The following is a 27,890-nucleotide window of genomic DNA, read 5'->3' on the forward strand; positions in this document are numbered from 1 at the left end:
ATGGAAGAGCAAATGAAGTGATTGGAATCATAGGTCACTATGACAATTATGTATTGATATTATTGTTGCTTGCCTAGGAGCATTTCATTATCAAAGAATCATTGAATGATGAGTGGATTTCTTGTGTTTTCCACAATGAGGAGGACTTCTTGTTGAATGTGTGCATTTACTGGTTCTTGGATTATATTTACCCTGTCACAAATAAATAAATTATTAAAATACAAGAATTTTTAACATAATATGGGCCAGGTGCAGTGGCTCACACCTGTAATTCCAACACTTTGGTAAGCAGAGGTGGGAGGATCACGTGAGGTCACAAGTTCGAGACCAGCCTGGCCAACATGGCAAAACCCCATGTCTACTAAAAATACAAAAATTAGCTGGTCATGGTGACAGGCGCCTGTAATCCCAGCTACCTGGGAGGCTGAGGCAGGAGAATCACTTGAACCCAGAAGGCAGAGGTTGCAGTGAGCCGAGATTGCACCACTGCACTCCAGTCTGGGTGACAGAATGAGACTCTATTTCAAAAATAAATAAATAAATAAATATGAATATTTATATCCTGAAAACTAGATTGCATAAAACAAAAGCTATGTAAATCTGAATTTATAAAATAGGACTAAGCTGGAGACTAAAACATACAGATAGCTGCAGAATTTAAATATAGCAGATTATAAAATGTTATATTTGGGAAACATCTATTTCTGTTGCCAATGGATTCAAACTTACTAATTTGAGATTCTTCTAAAGTTTATGTTGTGCAATTGTAAATGTTATACTCCTTTCGGAAACCTTATCTAATCAATTTAATTTGCTTCATTGTTATTGACTACATATTGGTTAGCACTCCAAATTACAATCTCCCTAACACTAACAGGAAAATGTCTTTCAAACTGTGTTTTACAGAACTGTATGTCTTACTAGAGGAGCTTTAGGGGATCATGAATGCTGTAATCCATAAATCTGGAATTGACATATCCTTGTTCATCATCATAGCTTTGCTATTCCCATTAATTAGTTTATATATTAATGGTAATACTTGGAAATTAGGTTTCAATAATGACAATTTTATCTCTTTATAAATGATTGCTCAATACAAGACCTTTTCTCTCCCTGCATTTTACAGACAGATGAATTGAGGCTTGGAAAGATTACATACCTTGCCAATGTCCACCTGATTATTTGTGGATCCAAATTGGAAGCCAACAAATTCCACAACTCTCCTCTTATCCAATGCACCATGTTGTTGATTGCTGCTATAGGTAGAGGGATGTGAATTTCCTTTGCAGTCTTAGAAAGAATAAATTATTTTTACTCAAACTGTGGATTCTTTCCTCTTTGGTTGCACCATGTCTTCTCTGCCAAATCTTATCTGTCCCCCTTTGATTGTGGCACATCTTATCTGTTTAAAAGATTTTGTGAAGACATCTGATTTTTCCAGAGATATATAGTTAATAATATGTTCACATGTATCTGTCCCATGACCCTTTCATAATCCAAGAATAAATCAAATGGCCTGATATTTTGAACAAGGGTCAGATTATATCTGCACTACATTTCAAAGATTAGGTATAGATAAAATTAATTAATTCTAAATTAAATAGAGATAAGCATAGAAAATTTATTTCTAAGAGGTTGTAGGTCCTAAATCTAAATTTAGATAATACTGTGACCCTGTTAACCTTAACCCATCCCTGACCAGTAAGTGATATTGTAAATAAAAGACAGATTAGACCATGAAGTACAGAAGATACAATTAGGATCACCAAGTGTAACAGAATAGAAGAAATCTTATAAAAAGTAATAAATGATTGAGATAAGCTGTGACTTTCACATGTATTAGCCATAGTTTATGATTAGTTTTGGGGAGGAATGTTGAGGAGGGTTTTAGTGAGGATTCAGGGTGAAGTGGGTGTTTACTTGTGAATGTATACCATTCTATGTGTTGATTTTGCAGATAAAAAACATTTTCAAGTTAGTGACTAGTGTACATTAAATATGGGAGAGTAAAAGAAGGATACATTTAATAGGAAATTCATTTATTTCCCATCTGTACTGACTATCTTAAAATAAGACTTGTTCACTATAATACTATGTGAACATGAACACTCAGATTTTAATTATAAGTTATAAACTAATAAAATGTATATCATATACATTATTTTTTGAAATCCCTTTTATGTCTTATTCTAAGTCGTACTCATTTTAACCTTGAAAGTTTGTAAGATAGGGATTCACATTCCCATTTTATTGATGGAAAAAAGCATCTATAAAACTTTAGTGTGAAATTTATCTCTTCACTCTCTTAACTACTCTTAAATCACTTTTATTATATACCCGGTATTTCCTAATTTTATTTTTATGATCAGTTTTTTAATATAAAATCACTACTCTTGTGGCTGTACCTGTCTGCATGTTTTTGGCATTCTGTACATTTTTACCTAAGTATCTGTTTCAGTTGTGCCAAGGAGACATGTATAGGAAAGTGAAGAAAGGTGGGCACTTCCAGTTTTATATATGAGTATAGAAGGTCCATTTCCTAGAACACTTGCTATAGGAAGGTGGGACCTTGGTTCTGAATGTCCTACATTATGAGCCAGAAGATCCTAGGTGACAAGTATGTTTGACTTAGAAACCAAGAGTAAATGACTGTGTCCAGTCAGGGACACTGAGCTGTTCAGGTTGGCTGGAGACATGTATGATTGTGGGGTATGGTGCAGGGTGCAGTCCAGTAGCTGGAAGTTGGCCAGAATGCAGAGTGCTTGGTATATGTCCTGGGATGCCTGATACTATCTTGAATGTGACAAAGAGTAGAGGAGTGACATAATGGGATTTCATTTTAGGAATATCACTCTGGGGGACTGTGTTTTGGTTTATTTTTTTAAAATCATAGATTAAGATGCATATATAAACAGAGGAATGACTGAAGAAAAACGAAGTCTGTGATACTTACATATATAGCACAAGTTGACATAGATGCCACTTACACTTACCTTTCTTTTTGCTCCTGGCATGCCTTTATTTCAGTGGCCCCTTGGGTCTGCTCTACCTCTGGGTCTTTCCTCTGAGCTGTATACCTGTGATATGTTTTGCTGTGTGCCCACCCAAATCTCATCTGGAATTGTAATCCACACATGTCGAGGGAGGGACATGGTGGGAGGTGATTGGTTCATGGGGGTGGTTTCCTCCAGTCTGTTCTTGTGATAGTCAATGAGTTCCTGCTGGAACTGATTTATTTTTTTTAGACAGTCTCACTCTGTCATCCAGGCTAGAGTGCAGTGGTGCAACTTTGCTTCATTGCAACCTCCGTCTCTGGGTTCAAGTGATTATCCTGCCTCATCCTTCCAAGTAGCTGAGATTACAAGTGCATGCTAACACGCCCTGCTAATTTTTTTGTATTTTTACTAGAGACAGGATTTCACCATGTTGGCCAAGCTGGTTTTGATCTCCTGACCTCAGGTTGTCCACCCACCTTGGCCTGCCAATGTGCTGGGATTACAGGCATGAACTACCACGCCCGGCCAAGCTAATGGTTTTAAAGTATAGCACTTCCCCTCTTACTCGCTCTCTCTCTCCTGTTGCCATGTAAGATGTGCCTTGCCTCCCCTTCACCTCCTGCCATAATTGTAAGTTTCCTGAGGCCTCCCCACCCGTGCAGAACTATGAGTCAATTAAACCTTTTTTTTTTCCCCCATACATGACTCAGTTTCAGGTAGTTCTTTATAGCTGTGTGAAAAAGAACTAATACAAACTGGAACACTCCCCACAAACCTCTAACTAATCAACTTCTGCCTCTCAGCCTTCATGATGCAGCTCAAATGGTCTTTCTTCAAGGAAGCCTTTCTTGATGTCTTATTATCAATCAAGGTTTCTTTGTTATATATTGTCATAGTTCCTAACAGTTTTCTTTTATAACAATTTCTTTTATAATTGTTATTTTATAATTATAATTATAATTCCTAACAGTTTCCTTTTATAACAATTGTTATAAAAACTTATAACAGTTTAATCACAATTTCACTCAAACACTGTTGGACGCCATAAAGATACATTCTGTTATTAAGGATGGTATGTATATGTGTGTGCACTTATATATATATGTGTGTGCATGTGTGTATACATTGTATGTACTTAGAAGATTGTGACTACTTCCCTGTGAGGTATTTTTTAAGTACACAGAAGCATTTGTTTACTGGAATTTAAAAATGATCTTGCCAAGGCAGGAGAATTGCTATTTATATTTACAATTGTCTTTGAATATACACAAGGAATTGGTTCTAGGACCCCAAAGGATAACAAAATCTGCAGATGCTCAAGTCTCTTGCACAAAATGGTGTAATATTTTCATATAACCTGAGCATATCTTCCTATATACTTTAAATTTTCTCTAGATTATTTATAGTACTTATAAAATGTAAGTGCTATGTAAATAGTTGTCACACTGTATTTTTATATTTTTAAAAATGTTTTTCCAAATATTTTCAATTCATGGTTGGTTGAATCTGCAGATGCAGAACCTACAGATATTGAGGGCTGACTACAAATATTATGTTATTTTATATATATATATAATATATATAATATGTGTTTATGTAATTTCTAATACATACTTATATTAGAAATTACGTATGTGCACAAAGAAACAGCTAACACTGTTAATACTGGTATAATTCTTTCAAGGTTTCTTTTTCTGTCTGTGTACATATGTGTATTCTATCTGTATGTAGTTACTTGGCACAATACCATAGATATATTTTGTGTCCATCTTTGCATAATTAATATACTGAGTATGTTCTGGTGTAATTAGAAACAAAGAGAAGCTGACAGAAATGGAGGCGAGGAGATTAGCTAGGAGGCTATTTCATTCCTCTTAGTGAGATCTCAGAATTGTGAGGAAGGATGATTTCAGAGTAAGAAATGTCAAGATTTGGAATTTTATTTGATGTAAAGTGTATGGAAGAGGGGAACCACTAGCATATGGAGGATGATTCCCAGGTTTGAGTGAGTTAATGACTGTAGAAGGAGGAGCCCTTTAGAAAAAAAGTTAGGAAAGATGAATTCAGTTACCAACATGAGTTTGAGTTGCTTGTAAACAATCAAACTGCATTTACCCAGTTAATTAGTCTATTCCAATTCACCATTTAAGTGAAAGAAAAAGAATATGGCCTCTGAACTCTATGTGCTGAACTATATTTAGCTTCCATGTTAGGAAAGCTTCGTGAATTATTAAGGGGGATTATGACTCCTCTTCCCCTGGAGATATTTTGTAAGTACACACAAGCATTTGTCTGCTGTGTTTTGAAGATGAACTTGCCAAGGCATGGCATTGCCAGCCCAGATAACCTGTCAAGAGCTCTTTCAGATCTCTGAACCTGTGATACACTTAGATTTATGTTTCCTCTGTCACATGCTTTTAGTGTGCCACAGTTTTCATAAGTGTTTTCCCTTTGCTGAGCCAAGATTTCATTGTAACACTAAATTATGTTCTCTCCATCCTAAACTCAAATCCTGAGATCTCATATTAACATAAAAAGTACTGATTCAATACCTAAATTTTTTAATGTGTTTCCAACCAAGAAAGTTATAATATTCACTTAAAGAAACTATATCATATGTATAGCCTTACTTGCAGTTTTTACATATTTTTACCTACTTTTCCCATTCTCTTTACTCATTACTACGTTTCTCTTCAGTGTGATCCAAACTAAGTGCTGAAGTAAACGCACTTAGTGTCATTAAAATGAAATACCCTTTAAGAATGCTATAGTAACAAGTTTGGATAGTAAATAAAAGTCAATTTCTAAAATTGGCATATTTGTTGGGCAAATCTGTAACTAGCCTCTCAACCAGCTCTCTGTCTCATCAAGATTTACTTCACTATTCATGCTCAAACATGGATAGTAAGAGTAGTAATAACATTAGAATAATTTATTAAAGCTGTAAAACCTTTTTCAGCACCCTCCCTTTCATCTTCAAAGGAAAAATTGAGCATTCATTCAATCATAAGTCATTCACAGATACACCTGTTATGTGTTAGATATCATGCTAGGTTCCAGAAATATAAAAATCGAAAAGAAATGAGAAGTGCCCTCACTCCAGTAGTAGAGACAAGCATATAAACTGATAATCTAAAAATACAAGATCCATGCCCATACCACAAAGCATTATAAATGGCTCTAGCTGAGCATGGAGAAGATATGGAATCAAATGAAGAATCCTGGAGAGTACCTGAGCTGAGTGATATTAAAGGATAATTAAGAAGAGTTAGCCAGATGGGGTGGTTGGGTGAGACAGAGGAACTCTCATGGAGGGAGGTACCTTACATCTGAGAAAACGGCAAGAACAGAATTATCAAGGTAAGAAAAATACATGTGGATATGGAAAACTGCAGGTAGTTTGGTATGCCAAAAACATAAAGAGGAGGTAGACACTGGCGAAAAAAAGACAAAAAAGGGGTAAGCAGAGCCTGCATTACTGAGGGTATGACATAATTTGCTAAGGAATTTTGTTTTCACCCTAGTGGGTCAGTGCTTTCATGACTTTGATATCTACAAATGACATAAGGAGTGTAATGAAACTTGGAAAACCCAGTTAAAGGTACATTTTAAGTAAACACAAAAGTATATTTCAATTTTAAAGTGATATTTGTTTCATATAACAACAATGTTGTAAATAATAGCAATTTTTACTGTCATTTGTATGCAGATTTAAGAGAAATATTCTGAGATACAGCTTAAGTTCTACAGCTAGTCTGTTTTTTCTCTTATTCCTTATTCCCTCTAGCCAGATCAATAAGAATGATCTCTAGCAAGTATTTAGTTACTGGCAGTTCTGGTTATTTGGATCTAGAGTTAAACCAGAAATAGTGAAGAGATGTTTTACTGCAAAATACTTTTGGCAAACTGTCAGTTTCTAAGTTGGCAAGCATGTCTGTCTCAAAAGCTAGAGGGTTAAATGTATTAAACTAAGACATAACGATAAATAGATTTTTAATGCTCTTTGGTTGTATTCAGGAGTTAAATTTTCTTTTATATTTGGTTATAGCATTGGATGCATTTTTAAGTATGCCTACCAATAGGACATCAATTTCTTTCTCAAAAACGTGGAAAACTATTATGATGTTGTTGTAGATTAGAGTTAAACTTGCAACAGTTGTGTCATTTGAACTGCTGATCCTCACCATCAAACATGGTGTTATATAGGTCCTGACATTCAGTAAATTGAAAATATTGCAGAATTTGACTATTTGGGCACACCACTTGAAATAATTCAAATGGTCTTAAATAGCATTTGTGTCAGCAAGCAATGTGTTAATCTCAGCCTTCATTTTGAAAACGCTTGTGAGCATGTTTCCCCTTGATAGTCAATATACTTCAGTTTGGTAAGGAAATCTTGCATTCATTGCTATTTTTTCACTCAATACACTGAAAATACATGATTACATTCACTGTTTTTGATCATTTCTTTCAACCCTGAATCAAGATCAGATAATACTATGCTTGACTCTTGGCTCTTCTCAAGTGAATGAAATACCTGTATTGACATTGTTTTATTTAATTCTTTCTTCAAAATGCCAACTTTCCCTTCTGGATAAATATCTGTGCTCCTCTAGTGTTGAATCCACTGCCTCTTTTCTGCATATGTAGTCCTAGTTCTATGGGATGACTGGTACCAAAAGATATGGAGCCTTCTGCCCTCTAGTTCATTCTGCACATCTATCAAGAGTGTATCCTCTGCACATCAGTGGCTTGTTCAACTGTTAATGAAATGTCTGCCACTGCTTCCAAAAGACAGGGATTGAGTATTTTTCCACACTGTATGTCTCCTCCACCTTGACATTAGGCAATGTCTAACATTGTTAATTAATGTAGACATTTTGTCAATAGCACATCCTGATTCTTTGAGTGCATAATATTTATCATTAATTTTCTCAGGGGCCAACTCAAAAATAAGGTTGATAGGTTGGGCATGGTGGCTTACACCTGTAATCCTAGCACTTTGGGAGGCCAAGGTGAGAGGATTGCTTGAGGCCAGAAGCAATTCTGAAACGTTGATGCCTTTTTAAATTGTTGTCATATAGCAAGAAAAGGGTAATAAGTTAAAAAAACACATTTAACATATGTAAATAATGAATACAACTTAAAAATAAGGTAGATAAGACAACTGGACCAGAACAATCCTTGTGGCAGGTGTGAGCCATTAATAATGTAACAATTATTAAGAATGTGTGTGGGTTACATTGAAAATCATAATTAATCTTACATTTCAAACTTTTGAAACCTGTAAAAGGGCAAGTATAACAAGCACGGGGCTCATAGCCTTTAGAAGGCTGTTGAGGCTGTTCATTTGCATTTTGTTACTCTAATATTGTTTTAAAAGTTACTGTTTTAACAGTATAAATTAAATGTAATCATTGACACATAGTAGTTGTTTTATTTTTTAAAATGTTCTTGAAAATTGTAATTCTATTCTGTGTATTATGAGCTAAATGTTTGTGTCCCCCCAAAATCCATATGTTGAAGCCCTCTACCCCAGTGAGATGGCATTTGGAGGTCATGGTTTGGGGAAGAAACTAGGTTTAAATGAAGTATAAGGATACGGCCCCCATGATTAGATTAATGTCCTTATTAGAGGAAGAGACTTGAGCTAGCTCATTCTCTGTTGTGTAAAGACAAAAATAGAAGGCAGCTGTCTGTAACCTCAAAGACGTACCTCACCAGAACCTGCCTTGTTAGCATCCGAATCTCAGATTCCCAGCCTCCAGAACTGTGAGAAATACATTTCTGCTTTGGAAGCCACCCAGACCATGATATGGAAGCCCAAGCAGACTAAGACACTGGAAAAGTCTTTTTATAGTATTACTTACATTTTCCGTATTTTTTAATGTAAACTCTGTACAGTGTTAGAAAGAACATTGTTTTTGCATCTGTCAAAACTGAATTTGAATTCTGGCCACGTGAGGACAGGTTCTGGTGAGGTATCTCATCAGAGATACTATCAGGAAATTATTTAATCCCCTATCAGTAAGCTACTCAGTTTCCTCTTTTGTAAAAGTTAGCAAGGAAAATCTGCCATTTAGAGTTCTTACGGGCATTAAATGAAATAATACATAGATATAAAGCTTTTTCCATGGCACCTAGTACATACCTTGTTCCCTCCACTCTTTTTTTCTGCAGTAGGTACAATCAAAAGTTACTTTTTTTCTTCTTCTGTTATTTTATCGCATTTTTGCTTTTTTATTTACAATGTCTTAGCTATTTTTTATTCACTAAAATGATTATATTAGCTTGTTATTTTTGCTTCATAATGAAGGAATCACTAAACTTACTACAATTTTTAAAAAGTCAATACTGACACTAAAACAATGTTGGCAGTTAAAGAATGTGGTTTAGGAATAACTACTTCTGAGTGAAATTTGTGTGTGTGTGTGTGTGTGTGTGTGTGTGTGTGTGTGCGTTGTTATTTAGGGATTTGGTTTGTTTTTGGCATGACCTGAGACATAATGAAATGGTTGAGAGATCACGTTCTGATCCATGTAAAATTGAGAGAAGATTGCAATGATGAGATGGATGACAAATGAAAAGAAATATGATTATGTCAAGGAGAAAATAGAAGCCTCTTGTGACACAGTCCCTGGCATGTGCCCATGTAGGGGACTTCTGTCTTGCTCATCAGGAGGTGCCATCTCAATTATGCCTCTCCATGTGAATCCTTGTCCAATGATGCAGATCCACTGTGAGAGAGTTAGGTTTTCTATTGGAGATGCTTGAAAATCCGCATCTCTTGAATTGTCACAAGTATTATAATTTAATACAGATATTTTTGTTACATTTTTTTAAAAGAAATTTGATGAAATAGTATGTGTGTTACTTAATTATGGCAAATTGATACACAAACACTTTTTCTATATTTTAACTTTGATGAAATAACTGATTATTCTTTTGTTTAAAATTATGTATTTTTTACTCAAATATGAATAATTTTAAAGATCTTGAATAAATACTATTTATTTCTCTATTCCTTTTTAGATTATACAGCTCTGGGCTAGAGGAATTAATACATTCTTCTGCTTTAGAGGAGGTGTTTCAAAATGGTTTTAAAATATTTATTTCTGATATACGTTATTCCTTGGTGAATCTGAAAATTGAATTATAGTCTTTCTTAGAAAATGTATACAAAAATGTATTCTCGAAGCATATAAAAGAAGAAAACAAAAAGAGATGAAACTGTCATACTCTAATTGCTAAGTACTGCATTTTCATGATTTTCTTAAGGCCCTCCATTTATGCTATAAAATTTTACTAAAAACAGACAATTTATATGCTTATCTATTATATAATACTATATGAGATAAACTTATATGCTAGTGAGTTATGAGTATCCTTTTGAAGTATAATGACCTGGATTGCTTGAGTTATTTATCAGAATGTATTAGTAAATGTCTAGGTATATTGTCCTGTATTTAAGACAAATCATAATTTCAGAACAATCCAAAAATTAGCTATGTGGATATTTATTTAAATTAAACCAGTTTTGAAGAACTTATAGTAAAGAACCTCTGTTAGATCCTCAGATCATTTATACTTACCAAATTCTTTTTTTTTAGCCGTTACAAATAAATACTAAAATATTCTAAGAAATAATTAAACTATATTTGTATATTATAAACAGCTGAAGTTTGATCGTGACATTTGGGTGCTAGAAATGTTCTTGAGCTCTCATTTATATTGAAGATAAATAAACAACAAAACTTTTTAAACAATTCTCCCTATAGTTTTACATTCAAAAGAATTATTGAAATCTTCAGTACTAATGTTTAATGATATATTGAGAGTTTCACTTGCAGAGAAGAAGACAGTTTGCATTCATGTATGAAAATGAGTGGGTGGGCCCACGGGATTTGGTTTAGAGGAAAAGCTTTAAGTTCATCAGCGTTGTCTATTCTTTTGTGTAGTTTTCTATATGTCATATTTCTATTAGATTTTAGTATTTTTTTCAAGTTAGATGTTTTTCCTAGCACCCTACACACTCTTTTTCAAGCACCTGAAAATGGGTAAAGTAATCCAGAAATCATGCTTTTTTCCCAAAATTATTTATCTTGACATTTTGAAAATTAAAACTCAATGCTTTTACTTTCTACAGAGGGTGTAGAAGATGGATAAACAGGCAGACACTTAATTCGGTTTAGGGAAAGAAAAAGAACAAAAAAAAACCACTAAACAATTATTTCCAAAACTCTCAAGGGTTTTATTCTTATAAATGATAATGCTAGTAGGCCACTAATATACAACTACAATACAGTTAATAACCACATTTTATTCATAAAGTTTGCCAGGTAATTTTCTAAGTACTCTGCATATAGCATCTTATTTTATCCTTAATTCAACTCTATAAGGTAGACACTAGTTTTGTTTGTTTGTTTTTTGTTTTTCTCATTTCATAGATTTAGGAAGGATGCCTGTGGATGTTAAGTAACTTGCACTAAGTAACCTGTAGTCTGATTCCACAGCATATTCACTCAGGAATTTCATATACATGTATGACCTATTCAGCAATAGAGGAAAACACATAGAAACCAGGAAATACTCTTGTGAAACTTGTTCAGGCTGGTAAAATTAAAAGCAATGTACAATGGGACCTGATCTCCAGAACAGTAGAACATAATTGACATTAAATTCAAGGTAAATGGTAATGATTCAGGCTCTAAAGAACTAACTCTTTAGTTCTCCATGGGAGTGAAGAAGATGTTTAATGTGCATTTAATGGCAGCATCTGTTCTACATTGTAACCTGAAACAAAATCAGTTGCTTATGAATTAAACTTAATTTATGCAGGATATCTAATTTTTAAACAGGAACATGAAGTAATCTAAGACATCACTGATCTGTTCTTCCTCTGCTATGAAAATAACACCATGGACTTAAAGAATTTTCTTTCTCTGTCTTCATGAGGTTTATTTGATATTTTATATTCAAAGCCCTTAGATTTCATAACACCTCCTTTAGGGTAAAATTGTTTAAAGATAATATATTCATCATTTTCTTACTCTACGCTTAGCTGAATAAGAAATAAGTGAGGTAGTAAATATGTTTCTTGCCCTGAAGAAACTTGCTCTCTAGTTGAGGGAACAAGAAAAATATTTGAAAGATCAAGAAACAATAAAAGTTAAAAATGAATATCATTAAACTAGTCTCATATTCATGATAGATAAAATGTTTTAAACTCTTCAAATTTTCATCTTGTGTGTACACTTTATTCTGTCCAAGATATTTCACCTTTGGAAAATTTGAAAGTTTTACAACGACCTTTTCCTCTCCTCTCAGTTGATTTCACCCAGTAATTTGGCATCTTTGTTATTCTAGTTAAAATTTTTACTTTGCTTCTTTAACATTAAAACATGTTAAAGCTTTTTCTAGAGCATTGCTCTGGTCAGATGATTAAATTTCATTTTATAACGGCATTCAGACATAAACTTTTATTGATGGCTTTTCTGTTACCAAAGAATAAGTAACCTTTAATCAGTAAAAATGTGTAGGTCACTTATAGGCCATGAGCTTACTGACTGAAGAATACACGATGATCCATTCTGCTTATTCCGTCAGTTATTTATCAGCCCAAACATATATTGAGCAATGATTATGTACCAAGTATTTTAGTATGGAAAGACAGACTATAATAAAGTTAAGTAAAATATAAATGATGTTAGATGGCGATAAGTGCTTGGGAGAAAAATGAAGAAGTAAACAGACATCAAGGAAAGCTTCATTAAGAAGGTGGCATTTGACTAAAGCTCTATAGGAGCTGAGGAAAGGAGACACGTGAATATCTAGCAGAATAACATTCTAGGCAGAGAGAAAAGCAAGTGCAAAGGCCCTGCATGGGGCAAGAAGTATAGCTGGCATGTTTGAATGGAGCGAGCAAGGCTGAGTAGTAGGCGATGAGGTCAGTGAAGGTGAGATGAGGTGTGGAGATGCAGTGTGCAGGACCTAGCCTTCCTTTCTTACTGTTACTCAGGTGAGAGTCACTGGGGCCTTTTTCAGGATCCCTGTAACAAACTGTGGGAGAAGAGGGGTCAAAGAGGAAGCAGGGCTCATTTGTGATATTGTTTGGAGAGTTTCACTGATTGCAGCCTCAGATGATAATGGCTAAAATGAAATAAGTAGCATTGGTGGAAGTCATAATCAAGTGGATAGATTCTAATCTAAACATAGCAGGGAAGATAAAGAATTGACTGATGAAATGGATGCGATGTGTCAGATCGAAATGGGAGAGTTTCAGGATGTGTGACGGGGGCGTGGCTCAGCTTTTCAGCTGAAACCCCTTACAGGAGGGGGAACATGCAGATAGGCAGGTGCAGGAACAGGGCAAACACTTTTGGGCTCCAGCACCCCAGTAGCATCTGGGGTGGATACCTGTGACTCCTGATGGCCCAGTGGGTGTGTTAACAGTGCTCCTTTAGCTCTGCCAAGTGTTAATCAGCTCAGTGCCTTCTTAGTACCCACCCAGGTCTTTGTCTGATGTCCAGAAAGAATCAGGTCACACACGGATTAAAGGATGGTGTATGAGGGGGTTTTATTAAGTGGTTGTGGCTCTCAGTGAAATGTTTGGGGAGCTGGAAAGGGGATGGAGTGGGAAGATGATCTTCCCCTGAAGTTTGACTGTCCCACGGCTAATCTCCTCACCAACTTTCCCCAGCCAGACTCCTTGTCTTCTCTCCTTCTCTGCTGCTCCACTCTTCTGTTCCTCTGCATTTCTGCTTGTCTGCTCATCTGCTCATGGAGCCTGGAGTTTATATGGGTACAAGATAGCAGGGTATGGCAGTACAAAAGGCAACATTTGGATGCAAAAACGGTATTACCTGTTTCCATTTAGGGCCATGTGTTTCCAGGCTTGAGGGTGGGACCTTGAATGGGAAATTACCCTCCTCTACCCAGTATTTCCCTGCCTCCTGTCTATATCAAGATAAAGGAAGGCCTGTGGATGATTCTCAGGTTTTCGAACTGACATTTGGAATAATGAACTGATTTTACTGAGATAGGAAAGCCTGGTCAGGGAACATGCTATGGAATCATATTAGCTTGAATTTGGAAATTTTGTTTGAGATACTCCTTAGACAAATAAGTTGAAATATTTAATAGATATGTGAGTCTGGAGTTCAGGAAGAGGTTTAGCTGGAGATTAACATTCAAATGTACTTTCCTTCCCCATGCACACTTTCTTCCACCTGGGATGAATGATTATAGTAGTAGAAAAATACTGGCAATTTGAATAGAAGTCCTTTCGTGTCTAAAGTGGCAGGGAGGATTTTCTGTAACCCTGTTATTTCAGAAGGTCTTTCATACCCCCTCACTTTACAATGAAAGCATGTAGTCATGTTTTGGAAAAAGCTCATTTGTAAGTCCCGTGGGGAAACACCCTATTTTTCCTGTTTTAAGACTTTTAAAATTTTATTTACCTATTTTTTCGAATAGTACTTTCACCTTATTACATTAAAATACAATTTACCTTCCTGTGGGCCTTCACTTTTATCACATAGTGAATTGCATAAGAAAAGGAGACATGTCTTATACATTTATGAATCCTAAGCAAATTTGTAATTTCTTGCTAATTATTTGATAAAGATAATTGTTCTTGACATTTAAATGGCTACCAGGCAACTGATGTTGGAGTTTTTCTGTATTTTTAAAATTGGTTATACATTGCAAACATATTAGCTGACTATTTTAACATATATTGAGCTCTATTTCTTCAAGATTTCAGTTTCCCTGAACCATTTATCTCTAGATAGGTCATAGTTCTGACCTTGTTTACGTGCTAATATGGGAGACCCAAACACCCAAATGAATGGAAGACATGATGCATTAAATTCTTTAATGGAGGTACAGATAAAAACATGAGAACTGAAGATTATTTGTCACTTTGTCAGATTTCCTGACCAAACTTTCACTGAAAAAATAGTATATTCTAACTGGAGACTGAAGTGTTTCAATAGGGAAATGAGTAGTGGGGAATGTATTCTGAATCGATGGAATGAAATAGATAATAGCACATATGTTGGACAGTGCTACATTAGTTTTGGTAGCAGATGAATACATTGGCAGGAGTGCAGAGCATTGGGAGAATGATTGAGATGAAGTGGCACTGTGCATTAGAAGATCTTTGGGTTCTAGGGCAAGGGAATTTACTGAATTTTGTTCATCCTAGAAAATCTCTAACAATTATTTGGATGAACATGTTATGTAATTAGAACTGTACTTTAAAAGGTCTAGGTAAAGAATACACTACAAATTTTGGTGGTAGTAAGAACTCCTAAGAGTTCAGGTGAGAAAAAATTGAGACCTGAATTAAAGAAAACGACATGGAAATGGTAGTATCTTAATAAATGATGTATTAAGTAGATTTGGTAACAGATGAGGGACTGTGTGGAAAACAGAGGAGCCAATAATGTCTGTAACCTGGGAACTAACACCCTTAATGGAAGCAGGTAGGTTAGAATGAGGTGCTTGTGAAAGGAAGATGATGATGAATCTTGTTTTAAACGGTATATTAGCCACCAGATGGAAATCCACAGGCAGTTTGAAATTCAGAGCCAGAATTCAAGAGATAGGTTGTAACTGGTAATATAGATTTGTATATAGAAAAAAAAATGTGAATACTGAAGTAGTATATTCACAGAATAAACATGAAATAATCCCCCAGTCCTTTTACACTTTTATATACTTGCTTCTTTGTTTATTATTCTTCTGTGAGTAGTTATACAGATTAGGACCTTCTACATAATATTTCAAAATGTAACCCTACCTAGATATATTTGTGGAAACAAAGGAAATCAGTCTTCTAGATTGTCATTTCTATATGTTGTTAACATTTTCTGATTTCCTGTGGAACAAAACCCTTTGAAGACTTTAGTAGATTTTAATAGAAAATATCTTCATTAAATACCTTGCATAAAGTATTTGATACATAAATTACTTTTTTATTTATACAATTTAAGGGGATTTTATTTTAAGTCCAATATAAAAGACACTGGACCATTTGACTAACACTATAGACTGGCTTGAGGCAGCCCATGCTCTAACACTTATTTTTGAATACCTTTTCAAAAGAAATGAATTATTTAGGATATATATCAAGATGAATTTCATTTTATTTATTTACACTTTATATGTCTTCCTATATAAGAGTTATTCAGATCTGAGATATAATCAGTTAGAATAATGAAAGAGATTTCATAAGGAACAAAGGTCAACTAATGTTCAAAAAATTACAAAAGTGAAAAGAGAAAGGTGAGATTTTGATGTTGGCAAATATTAGCCTCTTCTAATGTTTCAGTGTATGGATGTTTATTAATATTTTTCTGGACAACTTCAGACCTTAAAATTACTGGACATAAAATATATAGCAGTAATATAAAAGTTTTTAAAATGAGAATATTCATAAGGCTGAGTTTGTTATGATTTTAATAGTCCCTAAGTTATTTGCTAACTTTCAAATGACCATATTTTTTCTAGTAATTAAAAAAATTTGTCTTCATTACATTATCTCAAAAAAGATCATGAATCTTCAATTTTAATATGTACTCAGATTTTACAGGTAGAAGTTAAGGAGTTCATTATTCTTATCTCTGTCCATTTCCTAATTTACAAATGAGCTGAAGCAATTAATCCTTGCAAGTCGCCTGTATTAATTATAGTCTAAGGCAGGTTTATTTGCAGTTTTGTAATTCTTTTTGTCACATTTTCACTGTGTTTACTATCTCAGCTTGATGCTTGCTGACATGCTGATTCATGTTTTAGTGCACTAGATAGCTTTTATTCATCTAGAGGAATGAGTATAAAGAGGTCACACCTTATAATCACACTAGCATTTCTAGTATGTGCAGGCCATATATCTCCTTTTAATTTAATCTCTGAAAAATGTAGAGGGATTTCTGCAGCTAAGCTGTACAAATCAATAAAATTTATAATCAAGGCTGTCTAATCTCTAAACCTAATATAAGACTTCACAACTATTGATTATATGTGAAGGATCCGCAAGCTGTTAATCATGCATGAAGGCATGGAATAAACGGTGACTTCAGAAAAGGAAATGGACAAATAATCATCAACCCTGTAGTCCTTATCTGTCTTTCTATTCCCTGAAGCAAGCATGTTACCAGACACTTACATTTTATAAAATTAAATGAGGTGTTAAAGTGTGTATCAATAGTCATGCTCACTTTTGAATACTATGTCCTATTTCTATTATAATTTAGAATTGCTCTCTTTATCTTCCAGATGTGTGATCAAAAGCAAATTAGTCTCTTTAATGAGTTTCTAGAAGGAAAGAGGGACCTAAGTTGATGTATTGAAATCATAATCTTTCTAAGGAACCAAATGAGAAGTACATACTTGGAATATTATTATAATGTAATTTTAATGGTTTATTTGGGAGCAGGGAGGGGAGCTCCATGTCATAAGATAGTCTCACTTAAAACTGGGCCCTCTTTTAGCATTTTATCAACTAGTATACTTCATGATGATTTTCATAGACTGAACTGACTGACCAGTTTAAGGCAAGATATAAAATATTTGCAATGGAGTTGTGTAGTTGAGAAAAACATATACTATTTCTGCACCTAAACAGTATTAGAGGGATTTGGATAAAAAATAATATATAATAAATGTATCATTTTCTGTCAGTCCTATTCAAGAGTAAAGAAATTCCAACTATATTACAGATTCTCTTAGATATCTACAGTCATATTGCCATAAAAAATTAAAATATTTTAATAAATGTTATGTTGCAGTGCTGGAGGAGTAAGTTACTGGTAACCTACTGCAGTCTGTAATAAAGTATTGCTATTTCTGATTACTTATAGAATTATTATTATTCCAATATTTAGTTTATTATACTCTGTGGGAGGATGGTAAAGAAATTAACCCCTCCTCAAAGAGCATACAGGAAATGAAGACAAAAATATATCCATTAAAAGTCATGTTTTAAGGCATACACCATACTACCATGGTGTCTGGAACATTTAAGCACTTAGTAAGTGTTTTCTGTTTTTAAAAACAGAGTAATGTTAAGTTCAGCTCAACAAATTAGTAGATCAATGCAATTCTTAAATTACTGTACTGTTCTATTATGGATATCACTGATAGAATCTTCACATAAATATTAAGGTATTTTACCAAATGAAGGTTTTAGAAATAATGCCTGTATCAAAATGCTGAGTAACAACTAACCACAAACTCTCATCAGTGGCACAGAGCAAGTATGTGTTGATTATACTTATGGGATGGTTGGCGAGTAGCCTCTGATGTCCTTGGCTGGCTTATACACCCACTGGTGGACTGGTTGTTGGCTGATATAGATTGGCTTCTGCTGGTATGACTGGGGTAACTTGGCTCTGTTCCACATGTATTTCATATTCTAGAAGAGATATGAGCAAGCAGGAGAGCACAGGACTTTTTGAGATGTAGGTTGACAACTAGTACACCCACACTTTTGCCTTATTCTGCTGACTAAAGCAAGTCACACAGCAAGGCCAAAATCAAAGCATGGGGAAGCAGACCCCATTTGGTGTGAGCAATTGCAAAGTCACATGGCCAACAGTGTGACTACAAGAAGAAATAAGTAATTGGAGTTATTTCAACTGCCACAGAGAACTGGGTTTTTAGGTTTCATTTTCATTAGCTCTTAAGCTTGAAATGTATTGAAACTATCTACTTTATGGTTCAGAAAATAAAAAACTCCAACCATACACTATGGATCAACCACTGTACTTGGCATGCAAAATATTTACCTCAGTTTCAGAACAACCTAAGAGATAGGTAATTCATCTTCTTTTAGAGATGAAGAAGGCATTGAAAATCCCCCTTAGAATTTTGTCATTGCTATGCACAGTTCCTCTGAAGTCACCTTACTTTCTACACCACGTATTATGAAGCAGCGTTTTCCATGTTGCATTTTTTTAGGGTTGTACAAAAGTCACTCTACCTTTTCATGTTTATGATTCGTACTGTTGCTAAAAAAATTTATGAAAAATAAAGATTGATCCTACAGAAGTAGATTATTCTTTTCTTATTTTATCCTATAAATTAAGAAAATGTATTTTTGATTTTATGTTTCCTCCAAGTATAGACAGTTACCTATAGAAAAAGGTTTTATTTTTTATTTTTTAAGTTTTTTTTAAATAACACATGAATATGATGTACAATATCAGAGATGAATCAAAGTGGATTCATTGACTGTAGTTACATATTTTTCAACAGTCTAATAACATTGCCAATAAATGTAAGTGAAAAATATTAAAGGGTCCCCAAATTTTCAGCCATCCACATTTTGGGAATCAGGTCTCATGATAAGACATTTAGTTGGATTTATCTATCTATTGGTAAGAGAATTATCTTTGCCTTTTTTTCCATGTCATTTTGGTAGTACTGTCCTTTAAAACAAACAGTTTGCTTGGCATTAATGCAGAGAGGATCCAAGTGTTAATTTTATTAGAATTATCTGATAAACTTCAGTAAGACTCTTGAGAGCAGTGGCAATGACTTGTTTTGTTTTAAATTGATGATGTGCTTAGTGTGATTCTGATGGCACTGGGTAAATGTTACTGTGATTCTGCAGGAGAGCTAAGTGAGTCATCCACCCTCTGTTGCTTTATATCCCTCGAGTCCAAGCATGTCATTTCAGCAACACAGCCAGAAAGCCTAAAGAGCTGACAGTTGGCTTGTGATTATTCCTGGACCTGAGGCTCCCTCATGTTACAGTACTAATCAAGTCATCTCACCGACTTATCATTAACTCAATTTGACCCAAGGGAGCAGAGATGAAATCTTTTTGGCAAGACTAATGATGCTGTAACGTTGAAAAGATGTGAAATGTAAAACCTTGATTATCCTCAACCCTTACCATGAGTGAAAGAATAAAAATTACAAAAGACCTAACAATAAGAGTAAAAGACAATGTCTTTCAAAGACCTTAAGTTTTTCCTTCCCCAAGGGGCAGCACTGTTTTCTTTGCTTTTATTTTTATTCTTTTTTATTTCACCTTTGTCCAAAAATTTCATCTCAATTCTTTTTTATTTACACTAACAAATATTTTCTCTGGCAGTCAGAAAATTCACTTTTCTTGTATTCGTTTTGATAAATGGAATGAAAGTTGTATTTTGCAGTCAGCTTCTAAGACTTCTGATGAAAAGGCAGCCAGAGCACGAAGCTCCTGTCATGCTTCAGTATTCTTAGTTTGTGTACATCTTTGACAAGATCTTTCTTTTTTTTTTTTCCTTGGCACGAGCTTTGGGACATCTTCTATTTTTCTCTGAGTGACAGCTGCATAATAAGTTTTATCATTAAGAACTGATCCTAGGGAAATATAATCCCTGCCTTCCATTCTCTTATAGATGCTAAAGCTTTTGTTTTCACAACTCTCAGAATAACTAGAGATTATCACTACAATAAACAGGGATATTGACCTGTCATGTCCTGAGTTGTTTAGCAGGTACCAAAAACAAAATTAAATTCCCTTTTATCTGTTTTCTAGAACTGCATATTAAATCATCTTGTTCTTGAGAGGTGACTCAAAGTCGACAGGTTCTGTTTGTTCATGTTGCTCATTTGTTCACGTTGTCTTTACTTTTATTAACCTTGAGAGAATTATTAAGTAGTTCTTCATTTTATCCTATCAAGTTGGGTTAAACATTTAACACAAAAATTATTACAGGCATAAATACCATAAATGATCTATTTAGAATTTAAGTGAGGGCAGTGATATGTTACTTCTTTATTTACCTGCTAATTATGTAATACTGGTCAAAGATTTAATATATAAATTTCCTTCCATTTATTTATATTTCATCTTGATTTCATTCAGCCTTTCTCACAATAACAATTAAGAATTAGGTGGACAATCAAAGCAAAAAAGAAGTAGGAAAAGTTAGTAAACGTTGCTGGTCAACGTTTGACAGGGAAGATAAAGAAAACCAGGTAATGTTGACAGTTCCTACTGCCCGTATGTATTTTTAATATAATAGTTAACTGTTTTCCTTGGACTTGCTGGAAATGAAATAATAGAAGAGAGCTTTATGCCTTTGTTTGTAGATAAGAGTGCATAATAAAATAAGTCAAGATTCATCAGCTAAAGAGTAGAATGGGAAGAGGACTAGATTTTACTTCTAGTTCCATTCCTTTTACCAGCTTCTTAGTGTTCTGTCTGCACTCCCACCCCCAGCCCCACTTTGTTTTTCAAGTATATCAAAACACACAAGACCTCCAGCCTTCTTAATTCCTCTCCTCTGTCCAATGTCATGCTTTTATCCAGTCTGAACTCCCTGATTGATGGGGTGTCCAAGGGAAACAAAACAGTCATGTCATAGCTTCCTAGTTTGTGTTTCTGGTTGGGCCAGTAAACCCTTTCCTCATCCCTCTTTTCCACTAATCACTAGAAATAGAAACTAAACACCATGGCTTCAGGCTGCTAAAAGACTAAAGCAAAACAGAACAGAACAACAACAACAAAATAAGGCAGATTGGACAAGCTTGATTACACTGAACACAAATTTCAAAAAAATAAAAGAATGACCTGAGAAAGTGACATCATGGTATTTCTATTTTAAAGTTGTAAGTTGACAATTTATAAATGTGTAAGTGTATGATATTCAAAGTGTGTTATAATTTATGAATACTGAAGCCAAGCTACTTAGCATATCTATCACCTCAAACACTTAATACTTTTTTGTGATGAGGTCTGATTTCTTTCTAGTACTGACCTCTGCTTTTGACTTAATGAGTCTTTTTAGAAAAGTCAGCTTGCCTTCATTACAATTCTTTTTTTATTTTAATCTGAAAAATGGGGCAGACACTAGTATTTATGTAATTCTCTTTGGCCTCTCTTGTGAATGAATTTGTAACATGATATGTGCTTAACACCATCTTCCCTTCGAGCTCACCTGCTCCCTGCCATGCTCACTAGCACATGCTCTTGTCTCTGTCTCTGTTCTGTTTCTCTCTTTCTCCCTCTCTCTCTTGGATCATCCTCTTCTCTCCATTTCTCCTTTGCCCTCTCCTTCTTCTTCTTCTCTCTTTTCTCTCACCCTCTCCTATCTGTTACCTTCTCTCTCCTTCTTCTTCTTATCTCTGGAATGATTGGGAGTACCCCAACTCCTGACTAAGGTGGATTTATGCCTCCACTTAGACCTCTTTTAATTCCTAATGCTCCCCAAGTTATCTAAAACACAGAAATCAGTTCAAGTATTGCTTGTATACCTTGCTTCCCAGCCAAGGACACTATCAAATTGATCTTTGCCCCTTAGTTTCTAGTATACTTTTTGACCAACAGAAAGCAATAAATAAATAGTGAGGAAGTATTGGATCATTTTACCCTCCAAATGTGTCTCTTCTTGAACTTCCTCTGTTCATTTAAGAGCACCTTAATTTTCTTCATCATTTGGAATGAACACATTAGCTGTATTATATCCATTCACATAACTCAGATCCAAGTAACTACCAAGTTTTTCAGTTGTCCTTCCACATCAGTAGCCCCTATCCTGCGTGTGCCTGCTTTCCCCCTCCTTGCTTAGCCCCAGCCTCTCCACTAACACAATGAATTCTTTTGATTTCTCTACGTTCAGTAGAGACATCCTTCAAATTAATCTTGTTAATGTTGTTATTTTACTATGTTAACCTCCTGCTCAGAAACACTCCGTGACTTCTCATAGCCTATTAGGTAAGTTCAGCCTCTTACCATGACATCCAGTTTACACAGTCTTTTCCCAACCAACCTTTCCTACATTATCTCCTGTATGATACTTGTATAGCAACCGAATGAGACTACAGATTTTCTCCAGTTGTGTTCTACATTTTTACTCATCTCATTCCTTTCATTTTTTGTATTATTTAGCCAAGTGAGGTCTAAAGATCTTGCTTCTATCCATTGAAACCTAACACAAGTATCTCCTCCATTTGAATGGTGGAAGTTCTCTCTCCCTCTTGAATTTCTATAGCATTTTATTTCTACTTATATGGCACTTACACATATTGTTTATCTTTTTTTCTTAGCTATCATCTTAAATAAACAAATGGAAGCTCCTTGAGGTCTAATATTATACTTTATTCACTTTAGTACCTTCCAGAATACTTAGGATAGGATATAATAATGAAATATCTTTATGTTTTATTATAGATGGATGACTTGATCTAAACATTTAAATGTAACCACTCATTGCATGAAGATCACTCGATTACTGTGTTTCTTTTTCTTTTTTTCTTTTTGAAAGGGAGTCTTGCTTTGTCGCCCAGCCTGGAGTGCAGTGGTGCAGTCTCAGCTTACTGCAACCTCTGCCTCCAGGGTTCAAGTGATTCTTCTGCCTCACCCTCCCAAGTAACTGAGACTACAGGCATGCACCACCAACCTAGCTAATTTTTTGTATTTTTAGTAGAGACAAGGTTTTACCATGTTGTTCAGGCTGGTCTTGAACTCCTGAGCTCAAGCAATCTACCCACCTCGGCTTCCCAAAGTGCTGGGATTACAGGTGTGAGCCACCACGCCCAGCATTACTTTTTTTCTTTCAAAGTTTCTGATAAAATTTTACCCTACAACCTTTTTCAATTCTTTCTTTTTACTAGAAATGCAAAAAAAAAAAAGAAGAAAAAAAGAAAGAAATGTTATATAAAATTACAGTATGTGGGATACCCAATAAAGATTTGAAAAAAGGAAGTCAAAAAATTGAGAAGAAAGAACATGTAGCAGTTTCCAAAACAATTTACAGATAATGCATTCATGAATGTGTTCTCCATTGTTTTACCACCATTATGGTTTTCTATGTTGTTATAAATATGATTTACTGTAGTACCTCTATGAGTGACTGACCCGACTAGGTCATATCTTGAAATTATTTAATATTTAAAATAGCCCTTACGGCCAGTTTGTAAATATCAGTGTTTTCTTAACACTGTCTTTCTACTTTCAGTTAATTCTATAGCAATTCAAGTAATTATTTTTATTTTAAAAGTTATATTTTTATTTATGTATTCATACCTCAGAAATACAATGCAGTTATTGGTTAGGAATGAGAAATAATGGATTAAGGTAAATAATTTAGGCAATTTTATTGTTTGATTATTTGAGAAAATTTTCTTTGAATGGCTTTTATAGTATACACACATATAGATAAACATGTATGTAATGTATACGTGTATATTTATATGTATGTATGTGTACACACATATAGATATACATGTATGTAATGTATACGTGTATATTTATATGTATGTATGTGTACACACATATAGATATACATGTATGTAATGTATACGTGTATATTTATATGTATGTATGTGTACACACATATAGATATACATGTATGTAATGTATACGTGTATATTTATATGTATGTATGTGTACACACATATAGATATACATGTATGTAATGTATACGTGTATATTTATATGTATGTATGTGTACACACATATAGATATACATGTATGTAATGTATACGTGTATATTTATATGTATGTATGTGTACACACATAGATATACATGTATGTAATGTATACGTGTATATTTATATGTATGTATGTGTACACACATATAGATATACATGTATGTAATGTATACGTGTATATTTATATGTATGTGTACACACATATAGATATACATGTATGTAATGTATATGTGTATATTTATATGCATGTGTGCACACATATAGATATACATGTATATAATGTATATGTGTATATTTATATGTATGCATGTGTGCACACATATAGATATACATGTATGTGTATATTTATATGTATGCATGTGTACACACATATAGATATACATGTATGTAATGTATATGTGTATATTTGTATGTATATACACACATAAATATACATGTATGTAATGTATATGTGTATATTTATATGTATGTATGTGTACACACATATAGATATACATGTATGTAATGTATATGTGTATATTTATATGTATGTATGTGTACACACATATAGATATACATGTATGTAATGTATATGTGTATATTTATATGTATGTGTGTATACACAAAACCCTGAGAAGTTCCCACCTCAACAAAAACTGAAAAAACTTAAGGTACATGCCAATTAAGAAAAAAATGCAGTTATAAAGTAATTTCCTCTGAGTTATTAATTCAATGCAACTCAAAAGAATCAAGTTTTGCTTTTTAATCCTGTGTATGTATGTGTTTACTTTGGTTGTGTATATGTTTCTGAATACTATCCTAAGGTGAGAGCAAAACTATGTCAAGTCACTATTTTATCAACAATGGGGCACTTTAAAGCATACATTCAAACTGTGGGAAAAAATGTCAGTTTTAAATAACATATTGACTTTGTTGATTCTTAGAAAGCTATTTCTTTCCACAACTCTTTGTTTTTTTAAATCAGTTAATAATGTATTGGTCATTGAAGTTATGATTGCACTTTATATACATTGTGTAGGACTAATAAAGCTACTCTTTCCCAACTTTAAATGAGTTTTTAATACAATGAGTGCCAAAGTAAGCAGCATTTAAATACACCAAAATAAAATTCTCATTCAAAGTAAATCCTATGCATTTTCTGCATAATAGAAAATAAATAAATCATTTGCCCACTCTAAGATATTTAACAATTGGGGATGCAGAATTACTCTGTCTTCTTTATAGTGTGTAAGATGTCTAGGTATGTTTTGAAAATAGTATTAAAATGCAGAGTGAGTGCAGACTAAATAGACAAAATGAAAACAACTGGCCAGAAAGAGTGATGACTTAGAAATAGAGAAATTTACAAAAGAGGAAAATGTCAGATTCAAAATCAAGGGTGTGTTAAAACAAGTGTATAAGAGAGCTAGACCTAAAAAAATAAAAAATTTAAAAACTAGGGAATTAAATATTTATGGTGTTTTCTCTCATTGCTGTATGGGCATTGTTTGTTTATATAGTCTAGGTATTTTCATGGGAAATCTTACTTTCTCATTCTGTATGATTTTAGAACAAGGTATGGCTGAATCTTACATGGCTACTAAATAGTATCTAGTTGCTACCTAGCAGGCAGCAAAATCACAGTGTACCTGGGAATTTTTAGGGTGATCCTAGTTCTCATTGCCTGGTTAGCTGGTGGGCAGTCATACCAAAGACTGTGTTTTCAGTCTAACTAGACAAAACTGAAAGTATCCCTTCACTCTTGTGTCTGGTGGGGAAAATCTTAGCATAGAGCTAAACATATAAAACGATTTTTTAAATAATTAGAAAGCCCACATCTTTCTTCTAGCCTGAGGGCTTCAGGTAACATCTGAAATAAAAGTGGTAAAGTAGTGAGGCTGGATACTATGGATAGTCATAAGACTGACAAATAGCATTTAAAACCTAAGCATTAGATTCTACTGAAGACTAATTTGCATATGTATAGATTTTTGTAATTCTAAGATTTTAAATTAAATGGCCACCAGAGTTCATTTCAGACTGCACATTAAATACATTGAACTGGAATCCCAGTTTGGGCTTGCCATCTGTGTAGCATGCTTATTATTTTTACAGAACTGTGATTCTAATTTCAAAAACAAAAATTTATAAAAACACTCAAGTCAGACTTTTTTGTATTACTTTCCCTACTGATTTCCATTTAGCAAGAGTTTGATGATCTTTAGTGAGTTAAGGGGGGCATCAGAAATGCCTTGACTTTTTTCTTTTTGTCAGATCAATGAATTAACGTTTTTGTTTTGTATTAGTTTCTTTACTGTGTAAATGTTGCCATGGTCATGACTTTCATAGAGTAATTATGTTGATTAAGTTAGATGATTAAAGTTAGTCTTGAATGAGGAAAGAATAGACTTGGGAAGCAGTGAAGGTTGGATTCTAGTCTTTGGAGTGTTTAATTCTGCCAATATTTTCCTATTAAATGGAAAATTCTCCTCCCAGTTTGGTTTGGGTGACAGTGAATGGATTGTCAGACCTGAATGTTTTCTAGAAAAAGACAGAAAGAGACCAATAAGGAAAGGAGACAATGTGAATATCTACATATGTTCTTGTAATTTTTCTCCATTGTTTTTTGCTTTGATGAACAACATCATTATGGAAATAATTAATGTTAATTAATATCTGTGTCATTTTTTGTAAATGGTAGTATAGTGTTACAATTAAAATAATTAGTATACAGCATAGCTTAGTGACGTGATAAATCACAGAGTAGAATGTGTTGACTCTTACCCATTTTGATATATTAGCTAGTTCACTTGCTCAATAAAGACAAAAGAAAGGCAGAGAAATGGGCAGTAATGACAGCAACAACTGTAAAGGCATTGTGACTACATTTTCCAGTTTTTATTTTCCTGCCAGGTTCCTGAGTACTGTGAGTTGTTGACATTTTATATTTCATTTCTTTTCCTGTTGTTAAATCTTAGTCCCTGATTAAAACCTTCAAGACTAGGATCATGAATAAATAAAGCAAATGAAAATTAAACATGACTTTCACATTTTCTAGATTTGCATATGCTATATTATACTTTGTGTTTTATTTTTCCAAGATTATTCATGATAAAATTGACAGCTGTCTGCAATGTTGATTTATTTTTCAGAACCTATGCGAACCCCAAAGACATTAAAGATTGCTGAAATACAGGCGAGACGGATTGCTGTGGACTGGGAATCCTTGGGTTACAACATTACACGTTGCCACACTTTTAATGTCACTATCTGCTACCATTACTTCCGTGGTCACAATGAGAGTAAGGCAGACTGTTTGGACATGGACCCCAAAGCCCCTCAGCATGTTGTGAACCATCTGCCACCTTATACAAATGTCAGCCTCAAGATGATCCTAACCAATCCAGAGGGAAGGAAGGAGAGTGAAGAGACAATTATTCAAACTGATGAAGATGGTATGCTCATACTTTTAAAAGGGGGAAA

At 34.1% G+C, this 27,890-nt stretch overlaps 1 protein-coding gene across 12 annotated transcripts in view; it reads left to right on the forward strand.

Annotated features, from left to right (window-relative positions):
• The window catches only part of PTPRK (protein tyrosine phosphatase receptor type K), a 554,712-nt gene that overhangs the window by 398,969 nt on the left and 127,853 nt on the right, over positions 1–27,890 (forward strand). For all 12 annotated transcript variants that reach the window (XM_012435091.2, XM_012435093.2, XM_012435094.2 and 9 more), the window contains exon 8: positions 27,560–27,862. In XM_012435091.2, the coding sequence (XP_012290514.1) occupies positions 27,560–27,862 (303 nt within the window). The remainder of the gene's footprint in view (positions 1–27,559; positions 27,863–27,890) is intronic.

The sequence above is a fragment of the Aotus nancymaae genome, unplaced genomic scaffold, assembly GCF_030222135.1.
Source record: "Aotus nancymaae isolate 86718 unplaced genomic scaffold, 86718_ANA_hifiasm-v0.15.2.pri h1tg000040l, whole genome shotgun sequence".
Taxonomy (NCBI): Eukaryota; Metazoa; Chordata; class Mammalia; order Primates; family Aotidae; genus Aotus; species Aotus nancymaae.